Source organism: Sinohyriopsis cumingii, chromosome 6 (assembly GCF_028554795.1).
Source record: "Sinohyriopsis cumingii isolate HCF-2022 chromosome 6, ASM2855479v2, whole genome shotgun sequence".
In the NCBI taxonomy this organism is placed as follows: domain Eukaryota; kingdom Metazoa; phylum Mollusca; class Bivalvia; order Unionida; family Unionidae; genus Sinohyriopsis; species Sinohyriopsis cumingii.
In genome coordinates, this window is record NC_142966.1 from 21,523,790 (window position 1) to 21,536,625 (window position 12,836).

A 12,836-nucleotide genomic window follows, 5' to 3' on the forward strand; every position below is an offset into this window, starting at 1 on the left:
CTATTCTAATACAGGAATCATGAATTTGTATCCTTACTAAACTCTGTGTTTCCTAAAGTGATCAATATGTCTTGCTATTTTTCTTTGTTCTCAGGCATGCTGCTTTTGATTGGAATAATAGTTAAATCTTGTATTGCTTTAAATGTGTGGTCAGATTCTATGATTCATTATTATTTTTTTCAATAAATGTTTTGGTAAACTTATATGATTTCTCAGAAAAAAACCCAATGATGCCTGTGGAAGTGATGTTGCATCATTTGTCTACTTTTACACTATATCATTTCTTGTAAGAACATCTTTTTCAGTTACCGATGTCTTATTTTTATGCCTTGTTGCAAGACTAATACAAAGTTATAAAAAAAATATAGCAAGTCAAACATTTTTATATCACAGATTTTAAAAAATGGATGAAAGTCAAGGAATAATTTTTCCCAGATCACTCATAAAATCAATGTCATTGCAGTTAACTGTATTGTCAACAGCATCATAATCATCACTGATGGCCTAGCAGTAACAATCTGCACTTTCAATCCAGTTGTCACAGGTTCTATCTCCCACTTCTAGTCTTTCATATGAGACTTATACCTATGGCCTGAGGGGCTTTCATGGCAGAGTGGTTTAAGATGCTTGTCTTGTGATACAGAGGGGCTCCCATGGCAGTAGTACAAGATGATTGTCATGTGATTACTTGCCTCCAATGTGCTTATGAGAATGTTGCCAGTTACTTGTGGAAGATCAGTGGTTCTACATAAGTGGTGTTTGGTGTCTCAAAAGGACTTGGATTTTCTTCAGCAGTAAAACTGGCTGCCACATATAGTCTTTCGGGGTTCTTCCTCCACCTGATATATTGTAAAAGAATCACCAAAAAAACCCAAATCAAACCACACTGAATCAACCAACTAATCAACTGTGGCAACAGCAGCAAAGGTACTAGTCAATCATTTTTGCCACAGCTGTATGAGTTTATAACTTTTGTAGACCTTAGAATATCGTCAATTATGCCTTTCTGTCAGTTACCTAAAAGTCATCATCAGTTGGTGCAAATGGAATTTTCATGGTGAGCATGAGATGGAAAAGTCTTGAGCAATCCTGCATCCCACACTGCCGAAAAGTTTACAATTTAGCTCACTTAAATTTTCTCTTAACAATGTTCATTGTTCCAACTAGAACTGTTATAACTTATTCAAGCTATATTCACCAATATCTGATGATATGCAACTGTAATAAATATTTGTAACAAAGTATGAGAATGCATCAATGTTTTTCAATGATGCATTTGAATTAAGCAACAACCACAATCAACAAACCAAGAAATACAATTATTCACATCTCTCAGGCAGAAGTAGGGTATAATCATAATCTGCCAAAAGATTTTTAATTTTTTAAATTTGCCAAATATTTTTTCCAACCATACTGATTCATTGGACATATCACCAGAATGGACAGAAACAGACCAGAAGGTTAAAATCAACTTGATACATCTTTTAAGTAGCTAAATTCATATTGGTTTAGTTAACTGTACACCCTTTATTGTCTTCCTTTTGATGAAATTTCTTACTGAAGCTAAGAAAATAATGTTGCACACATAAAAAAGAGGCACACTTCTACTCATTATTGTTTTTATTATACTTCTCCATTCCAGCCTGTTCTTATCATCCTCTCCCCCCACATACTGTTTGTCTTGTTTACGATATATATCTAAATTTCTCACTTGCTTTTCCTACTACTATACAAATGTTCTGTGAATATGCATATCAGTGTGAAACACAATGGGGAGACTAAATCCAAGATTGAAAACCTCTACATTTCTGGATGTATTATGCTTGGATTCCATATTTCTGCACAAAACTCAAAGAGTTCAAGACTTTGCACTAATTTAGTTCCCACTGTAAATTTCTGCAAACAACATGATATTAAAATTCAGTAACTGAAAATTTTGAGTGCTCATGATCAAATTTATATCAGTATAGACACATCTATGACAACAGCTTTTGTGAAGAAAAAAAAACGTAACAGCCGCACCATTTTTTGGATTTATACAAACTTGAAATGTGTGCTTTCAATACTGCACCAAACAGTCAGCTGCTGATTTCAGTAATGAGTCGTCCAAACTCGGGTCTGTAAAGGGATGGAAATTATGTTAATAAAACAATGTCGCTCACTTTTTTCAGTTACAAGTAGGACAAGCTCTCAAAAGATTTTTTTTACTAAAATCTTACTTTCATTATCAACCAATCAGGGACAGTCAAACACATAATTACTGTATTTTATCTTCACCGATTTATAGTATGGTTCTCGTTCTTTCACACCTGTAGTAATGTGAGTCCTTGAACAACTCTCAATGGTTATAAACCTTTTTCGACCATGCTGAATGGACACACTGTAAGATAATGTTCAAGTAACAGAAATACCATGGGATAACCAGAGACCAATAAAATTGAATAGTCAAAGTATCTCCTCTGCAAGGAACCTGCTGGGATTTCAGCATGTACTCTAAGTTTTGTGTGTGTGTGATCTCCAATGAGAAAGTGGTGGTGGTGGGAATAGCCATTGTTAAATATCTCCCTAACACTTAAATATCTGTCACTCTTTCTTACTGTTCCACTCAGTTACAGCTCTACTGAAATCTAATTCTCGAAGAGATGTCATCTCTAGTTGTATAGCGATTATTACTGTGATGTCATTGGGCATGGTCACGTGGTTGTGGTGGGGTCTTGGTTGGGATGGCATAAAGACTATAGGCTTACTCCACATCTGACAGCTAATTATGATGTTGTCAAAAGAATTAAAAAATTTCTAGCAATTCAGTTGGACTTGGATACTTGATTTATAGTCAATGAACAAGTTCTAAAATTGATGTGTTTATTTTGGAGCTATGTTCCTCCATCACATTCAAGATTTGGATATACCAAAGGTGAAATTGGTACAGTTGCATCCTAAACTACTGTCGTGGCTACTTCAGATGTTATTTAATGTGAGACTTTAATGCAAGAACTCGTAGCTTCAGTGATTTTTGGGTTAAAAAAATTAATTTCTTCTCAAACAACTCAATTTGGTGCAGATTACATTGTTTTTTTAATGATATAGTGAGAATTCTTGATGTGTAAAAATTGCGCAAGAAATGAACAACATCAGATCAGAAAATTACTACCACTGGGAAAATACTGATAGGAATATACAGAAATAATGATATAATTATTTAAGTAGAATATATGGTGACAATACGAGCGCTAGTTCTACAACTTTGTGCAAAATACATCTTGTACGACTATTCTGTTGTTTCTAACAGCACTGTAATATGACAATAATTTCTGTCCACTTTTTACTTCAGTCCCTTGCAAATTAATAGTTTTAGATTTTACAATACTAAGCACATTTTACCTTTTGACAATAACACATCATTACAAATATTTAGATTGCAAGAAAATAGAAGTTACAATTTTATTAAAAGCACTGGTACCAGTAAGACTAAAGGAGATGGTAAAAAAAAAGAAAAAAAAGAATCAGGATGAACAGATTAGTAGTGTAGTAAAGAATCCATGTATCAGAATGACATCAAGTATTTTTTCATCAATTTCATCATCAGTTAATGATACTGCTTAAAAATGTATTGTACTAGATAATAGACTTTTTTAGTTATCCATTTTGCAATACAAATACCAAATGATGGCTTGGAACTAAGTGCCAAAAGGTCTGCAGAAAATACCACCATGATCAAAATATACATAGGAAGAACTGAACACAAACAGGACAAATTTTATCCATCTTGCTTTGAGTTTACACAGATCAGTCAGTCTCTTATGTTTAATGTCATTTAACTTTTGCACTTAGAGAGCATGTACATCATTTGGTCATACATCTGAATAATACAAAAGTTTGTCTTTTTATTCTTTTGTTGATCAGTGGTTCTGCCAACTTGAGATTACACACACTTAATTATGTTGTATGGGGATTCTCTGATGTTCCCTATGAGCATTAATCTGTTAATTGTATCTGAATTTAATATGATCCTCCTCTGTGTATGAATATTATTCTGTGCTGTGAACTCCTTTCATTGCCTGCTGTCTGAAACGCATATGCATAAGCATAACTAGCTTGAACAAGTTACTGTTCTTTATGGTTGTGCAATTTTCAACATCTCACATGTATGGCCCCATGGGTATTCTCTCTTGGATATCTCTGTCCCAAAAAGAAAGGTTTTGAACCAGAGGTCTCGTTAGGATTTTAAAACTAAGAGTCCATAGCTCCCATTTTGGTAAAAATATGAGTCCCATCAGGAAAAGTTGCAGTCCCCTCCCAGAAAAATATGCCAATTATAAGAACTATTGGTTGCCAGAGTTAAATTTCTACATTCTTTATAACACTGACATAGCTCTTGCTTGTTCATCAGAGTGAGTCTGAATTTTTTCGATCCAAAGAAGGTCTTATTCAAAGCACTAAGCTAGGCATCACACACTTTCTTACACTTGGCTAATGTCCCTTTCAAACTATCAGTTCTAGCAACTTTAGCCCTCTCCTGAATCTCACAATCTTCGTCAGTTTGCCGTTGAACCCCAAAATACTCATTCAAGTCTATGTCTCAACATGTCATGATTCCGAGGTCACGTGCACTGCTTATTCGGTTACACTCCGAAATGAACACAATAATGAAAGCTGAAGTTGTTTATTTGATGTACTGTTATAAATGACCACATGTACATCTCTGGGTATTTCTGCCTCTGAATTCAAGCACTGTAAATATCAGTAGATTTTCCCACCCAGCTGCCAGTCAAAGCCTTTGATCTCGCCTCTTAGCTAGCTATTGCAGCATGTTCTTTTGATGTACTCTTATAATGGTGACGACGGTGGGGGGGGGCTTTCAACCACTAAATTCTGTCATTGTAAATATCATCACAGCTAACTGGTCAACACATTTTCCCACTATGCAGGTGTCTGAAGCAGGACTGGCAAGTCTGAATTTTACCGCCCACCTAAATTTTAAAAAAATTGGTGTCCAAATACGTGTGATTATAAGCATTTCCAAGACCTCTGTCAGTTTTCACTAACATAAACCCTGTCAAAGAAAGATTCACTTCCTTGAATCAGTGTTTTGCTGCCTCTTATGCCAGATTTATCTCTTCCATAATGCTGTATTAGGGTTTTAAGTCCAACATTCCCATAGTCTACTTGTTCAGACATGGGTATATTTAATAAATATAACCGGCATATTTTCCATCCAACACGTACATCGGACTCGCACTCAACATCAATTTTGGGCTCAAAATCACACACTGGTATTTCCAGTGACATTTTCCAAAGTCCAACAGACCAATATACATGAAATTCATTGTATCATAGCTATCACCAGCCAGTATTTGCCAACTGAAAACGTCTGAAGACAAACCGTGTTGTGATTCAACCATTTTGGTTTCCTGTGTGGCCCTTATTGGAACATGCATTTGTAATACTTCCACGATGAAAGAAAGGCTAAAACTCCATAAAATGCATGTTCCAGAGCCAATAAATGAATCAAATTTAGTTTAACAGCCATTCATGTCGAACCGAAGTATCCAGATATCTGGATGTCGTGTCAAGTGTTGTGAGAAAGCTGCGGCAGCGTGAATTACGTCGCGAAATGCACTTTTAAAGTTAAAGTTAAAAGTTTAATAAAAATTGCATACTGCGCAAAGCACATTTTTTTATATCCGCGGCGTTGACGTAATTTGCCGAATGCGTATCACTGCTTTAAAAGTACGCGAATTTGTACAAATTATGTGCACTCACGTGTACTGGCATCATTTTCTGACCCAATGTTTTATTCACGTTAGACCGCAAGGAGGGGGGTAGATGCGATTTTAAATATATATTTGGTTTTTTTTCTTCTTCTTCTTTCTGACAACCCCACCAGCGATTTCTCATTTTGTTAGCACAACCCACAACAGAAGTGATTTTCCTAACCAACCTTCCACTGTCAGAATCAAACTAGTTCGAAACACAACCTCCTACAAAAGTTTTTTTGAAGTGCCGTCCCCGAGGGGGATATATGTTTTACTGGAACAGCCCTAATGTGTAATCATTTCATTTTTCACAATAATATAAAACAATCTTAACAGCTGCCACTTATTTTATTTTAAAATACTTGTACCACTAAGTAAAAATAGAAATCTGAAGAGTTTTAATTTTTATTTAGTTGGTCTGATCCTATGACTGATGCCAACTATCACAATCTACTTTGAGATTGACAAGCCTTATTCATGATTTTTGTAGTCATGTCAAAAGTCTACAAAAAAATTAGTTCCTACAGAACATGCATAATAATAATAAGCATCCTTTTGAGAAAATATTGCTTAAGATTGTCAAGTAAACTCAAGTCAACAAGAACAGTTGTTCCTCACAGTCAAATAGGAAACTGGACTTTTCTCCAGAATGGTTTTGAGAACTTCAATGAGACAAGCCTTACAGTCCATCTTGAACTCTATTTTCTGTCTCTCACTTGGCTTCAGTCCTGCTTTGCCCTCCTTCATTTTTCTGCAGCATACCCTATGTCCACCTGGTTGCAGTCCACATGGAGGGAGGTGTCTGTGATGTTAATCTCTACCATTTTTTCATCTAAGCAATCAAGGACACATTTCTTTAAGAAGTTATGAAGTGGCTCATCAGTCTCTCACCATCTGGTACACTGCCTGTGCAAAAAATGGTAACATAGTTTGATCGGTCTGACTCTGGGCGAGAAAGGCTGCATTTGCATCACAATGCACTGGAAGAAATAGAGCTTGGCCAGAAAGCATGGGTTCTGCCTCACGCACTTCACTATGGTGTTGTATGACCTGTTGTCAGGTCTTGTCACCGTTTTTTGTCTCAAATGCCTCCACATACTTGACTTTGTTTGGGAATATCTTTATTGTCCTCTCACAAACTGGAACATTCTCTAGCCAACAATGGGTGACAAACTTCAGGGGCCTCTGTCCTTCAGAAGATTTGACACAGTCTTCAAGACTTGCTGGGGCATCTTTAAAGAGATGGTAAGCTGACAAGAGGAAACTGGATACCTTCCAGCCGACACTGACATTCCTCTTATGGACTACAGAATAAATTTATTATTTTTGCTGTTGGTTATATTTGATCATCTCACTTTCTAAAAAGGTTTGATTTTAACAATAATTGTGTGTGAAATATTTTTGTTCATTTGCACATTGTTGACAATAATTATATCTACAATTCTAGGTCAGTGTATTAGATTTTTTCCACTGTGATGGGCCAATAGGCCCCTGAGCACTAATAGTGATGGGACAGTAAAAAAATTATGGGACACTAATTGACAATAACTGTATTAGCAGCGGTTGCTTACTCAAAATTGATGGGAAATTTTCAGTTTATGTAAAACTGGCCTGGCCTATTGTAAATTTAAGACACTGCTATGTGACTGATGATACCCAATAAATCAGATGAAATGAATAAATGCACAGCCCTTACAAACAAATATCAACAGGATGGAAATTTTTATTGATTCAGAGCTGATAGCCCTGTTATTTGGTAATGGCAAATTTGTAGAATGTTTCATTATGGAGGTATAATCCACCATCATTTCACTTTCAAGTATATGGGACATTAATTACCAGGTCTTGTATTCTTGTTCTGACACCAATTGAGGTTGAACACACACTTCCCAGGTATTTTGATCCAAGTGAAATGGATAAGCTCTTGCAGAAAAATACCCAGCTAAATCTTGTGTATTATCAATGTCATGTACAGGTGTTTATCCTTTGGTGGGTGTGAATACAGCTTCCTGAATATTTAGTAGTGATCAGAGTTTAAAGAGATTGCCAAAGCCAACCTTCTCTCCCCAACAAATTTTACAATAACACATTGGTCGACCTTGTATATATGGATCTGCATAATTATCGAGTACCTAAAGTTGTCCAGGTGGAAAAAATCAATTTCTGGAATAACTTTGAGGCAAAATATGATCATTCATGTGGCCTCTTAAAATCATCTGCCAAGAAAGAATGCCACATGTTGACATGTCTAAATTTTTATATCTGCTTTTGTGTAATCGTTCATCAAAATTTTACAAGTACATTTACACGCAGATGTAAGTACATTGAGTAGAAAGCTGCCTTTCTGTTAACAGGCACATGACTATAATTTATGCCCAAAGTTTGGTCGTGAAGACTGGATGAAGAGTAGGAACAAATTCTGACCTTTTTTGTGTATATTTTTCATTATCTTTTGTTTCGAGAGTTTGAACAGCTGATTTGCCATGATTTAACGTAGAAAGATGTACCACAGCCACAGAAAATGAACCAATGATGAAGAATGACCATTGGAAAAGATACATGCATTTTTTAATGTTCTCTATAATCAGGTCCACATGCAATTATAAACATCTAATTACTAGTCACATTTTGTAAACCACCTAATAGCAGTTTTATTTTGATTACATAACACAATGGTATGAAAAGAAACTTTTGTACATTTGTTTGTCGGTTAATGTTATCATTTTTAAGGACCGAGGCTTATTTTCAAATACTTTTGAAGGTAAAAACAATTTTTGAATACTTTTCAAGGACGAACTGAAATTTAAGTACTTTTCCAGGTACCGTACAAATCCTGAAGGATATTGTGCTGAGCTGTTCTGCAAGAAGCCGCAGCAAGTGTCTGGATGCACAGAGAGATGGTGGATGGTTTCTTCTTAATCATCTCCACTCCCTCTCCACCCCCACCATGAAGCATGGGGTTTTGACATATCGAGAGAGCTGTATTGTAGATCTGATAGGCATACATAAGATATCATGTTCTGTTGACCTTTTTATTCACCAGTCAAATTATAGGTTTCATCCTGCTTAATGTGTAAAACCACATTTGAAACATATTGTAATTATTGAAATTCCCCCAAACACAAAATGTAGGGATTTATCTTACAGGATACTATAAATAAGTGGACCAGGAATTCCAAAGGTTACCAGAACATAAAACGATTTCTGTACCTGTCGTATCTCCTTTATGTCACAGATCTAAATTTTAACAGACTGTTTAGGACTTTACTGTGCAATGCTATACTCTGGTAATTCATATAGAAACAATAGGTGATTAAAATTTTATGACTTATACATTGCAGAAGTCTCTCTTCTGTCTTGGCACTGTAGTCCTTCAATAGGTTAATCAGGTCTCTTGTTGCAGAAAGTCTGTAATATTGAACAAAATGGTTACTCTCATTGTTTGAAATGTGCACCTCAAAAAAGGTATAGAACTGTACTATTCACAACATCAAATAATCAAATTTCATGAAATGACAACTAAGTAATATAACAGAAGACTTTTTATTGCAGAACATGGGGAGCCCTTTTCTCTTCATCATAGTTACTTTACTTTACCTAATCTCAAACACACTTCAATTGCACCTCACAATGATAATTGAACTCTATTCTTTAATGTCTTTAATTAAAAGTGTTTTTTTGTGTCTATTCATACATTTATTTATTTATTAATCTATTTGTGTGTATCTGTATGAAAACAATGAACAATACTCAAGAATATAAATTTTGTTTCTTTTCAAACCTTAAATTCTAAAGAATTCTATAGCAATATATATATATATGCATCTTATGGAATGGAAACATTTCTTATTACAGTATATATATTTAAAAAAAACAATAACTGCAAATAATTAGAATCTTGTCTTGTAACCAAAAGAATTTAACCCTGAATTTATCTGCACCAATAAAATCCTAAACAAGATTTTTCAAACAACCTAAGCTTAAAGATCTGGTTAAAAATCCATCATTTAAAAAATATTTTCAAAAGGATTGATTTAAATTTTTACAAAAAACCTTCAAAATTATATACTGTTGTATAAACAAAGGCTGCATTTTCTTTTAAATCATCTTGTCTTCTTGTAATTCGTTAAACCAGTCTCCAAATCTATATTGATACAGGGGCTCATATCGTTTTTTTATATATAATACAAGGGACAACAATTTCTCACTTCAGCTCTGAGATTCAACAATTTGGACTACAAACTTGGCTTAAAATGAATAGCAGTCTGTTTTCAAATCTGGGTTTCTTCCAAATACTCTCAACCAATTTTTCATACTTGGATATTTAGGTTGGGGTGTAGTGTCATTGCAATTACATATAAAAAATTTGGAATTTGCCACCACTTATGTTATATCGACTTATACCTGCATGAAATCGATAGGAAAATGATTTATTTTTCAGAAATGGCAAGTATTATAACCATTATGTCTTTAATCAGCTGACAGACTAGATGAAACTACGGCAGAGATGAAACCTGACCCGGTACTCGCCATATGCATTACTAGTCACATGACTTCACAAATCTCAAACAATGACATTGGAAATCTAATATTCATGCAATATCAACAACTCCTTTTTAATGTTATTGTACAGAAATTCAATTATATTAAATGAAAGTCAGGTACTTTTTGTAAAAGCCAGCAATATGGCCAGTCTGATTTATGAAGCAGAGAGCACATGTATTTGTGGTAGTCATGTCATACACAAAAAAGCTAGATTTTGTTCTTGGAATACATAGATATAGAAAATTTTGTGTTCTTCAGTTTTTGTATTTTTATTACAACTAGTAAACGACTTTAAAAAATTTGTCTCTACCACATTTGAAAATGTTGGTTTTTAGATCTGTGTACTCGTGCGACTAGCAATGCAAATCGCAAGTAGCAGGCCACATTGCATCAACACTTGTAGTTTTATCTTACTTTCAGCAGATTAAAGACATAAAGATTTTACTACTCACAATTTCTGATAAAATAAGTAATTTTCATATCAATTTCATGCATGTATCACTCAATCTAACAACATTTAAAGTTTGCTAGGCCATTCAGTAAACGGATCACTTTGCCACCACCAAGTTGGTCTCTTGTGATGCTAGACTGGTTTTCATACCTTCCATGTAAGGAAAGATATGGATATCAAGCTGAGTTTGAAAATAAAAGTCTACCAGATGAATCTAATCCACTGAGCATTTGGATTGACTCAACATACACATTTATTGCAAGCACCCAAATGATCCATACTGCATCTTCTGAATATTTTGGTTAGAACTCAATTAATTTAACTCACAATCAGTTTAGTTATGACTCAATTACATGATTGGTTCGGGAATCAAGGGGTGTGGAAAATTGCTGGATTTTTCCTGACTTTCATCAATATTTGCAAAAGTCAAGGGAAAAAATATAATTTCTCCTTTCTCCTAGATTTCCCAGCTGCATGGGAACCCTGCATTTAAACTGCCCAAAGGATAGTTTTACATCAGCTCCAATCATGACTGTTAATTGTTTATTTTTTATACGTGCTACATGTAATGGGCATATACTAAAAGCGGTGGTATTTTCTTCTTCTCTTTTTCAAGATTACAGAAAATTGTACATTCTCGAAACAGGACCATGTCAGGGGTTTTGGGAGTATTACAATATCGTGTCATAGCAAGCATGACATGCCATGTTACAGTTTGATTACAGTCATATCTCTACCTCATGTTTGACAGTGTTATCTGATTTCAATCAGATTGTGCTGTGTTATGTCAGGTATGTCAACATCTTGAAAATACATTTCTCGCATTTCATAAGCGCAATCAATGTTTTCTCTGGCAAATTTGATTATTTTTTGTCAACAAGCCCGATGGGCATCGCATTTAGAATACAGGACAGACCCGATATGAAATTAGAGGAGCCTCAGGCATTGGCTATTGGACTTTTTAGCACTGGGCTATGCATAATACAAAGATTGGAATATTTACTTTTTAAATGTGGTGGGATCATACACCCCCTTCTGAGTGGTACATGATATTGCAATAAAATCATGAGAGTAATATCATCTGAAATTAGGGTTTTTGATTCCTCATTAGTGGCAATCTAAGATTTTAATACATCTGCTAACTGGACAATTGGCATAGTGCCTGCAGCAACAGGGTTCTGTATATCAATAAAGGCTTTGTCGTAAGAGTGAACTCTTTTGATAAAGTCATACCAAATTTCTTGATTGACAACTTATCACAGTTTTCTGGGATCTTGTACTTCTCTACAATTTAATCCATTGCACACAAAGAAGTGCATGCAGTATTAGTCAACTCTGTCAAAGATTTAGATATCGGTTCTCCATTTTGGGGTGATTTCAATTTGGCTAGCTTCCACATACTACTTGTATTGCTAATAGAACTACTGTTGTAATCAGGTTGTAAAACATCAAACAATGCCCCATTCATTTTGCCACTCAAAAATATTTGCTTGAGTGGCCTACCTGTATCAACCTCTGCTGGAATAACATCAATGTTGCTATATAGCTCTTCATTTTCAACTTCTACATTCAATTCAGGTAGTCATTGACCAAAAAGGTAATCAATTTCATTGACATCTACCATAACTGGTTGCATTTCAATTTCATTTAGGCCCAATTTTTCCTTCAAAAGTTCAATATCTGTTACAGACAGGTTGTTAATGTCTATGAGACTGGACATCATCTACTGTCTGACATTTTCATCTTTTCTGGTCGCCATAACAGGCTTGTGTTTTGCCACTTTTTGAACTTTAGTCACAACAGACTTCAATTCTTTCTCTTTATTTTCTTGTTACTTTGGCTTCTTAACTCCACTCCCTTTCGAGGAAGTTGCCTCAACCTCAGAAAAGACTGCAATATCTTCAGGCCTAAAACCCAAAATTTCGAGTTGGCCTCGAGTTTGATAATTGAGAGGACTTTGTCCTCTTCCATAGCCATTGCAAATAAACAAAAGGAAAATATGACAAATAACTGTAGCTTGGACTACATCCTGGGCTTGCTACAACACCATTTAAACACCAAGTAAGTGCCTATTAAGAACTTAA

General features: G+C 35.0%; 1 protein-coding gene across 1 annotated transcript in view; it reads right to left on the reverse strand.

Moving 5' to 3' along the window:
• Positions 1–12,836, reverse strand: part of LOC149796474 (uncharacterized) — a 294,892-nt gene that overhangs the window by 222,448 nt on the left and 59,608 nt on the right. Inside the window, exon 7 of the mRNA XM_089961179.1 lies at positions 9,091–9,164. Within this exon, the coding sequence (XP_089817305.1) occupies positions 9,091–9,164 (74 nt within the window). The remainder of the gene's footprint in view (positions 1–9,090; positions 9,165–12,836) is intronic.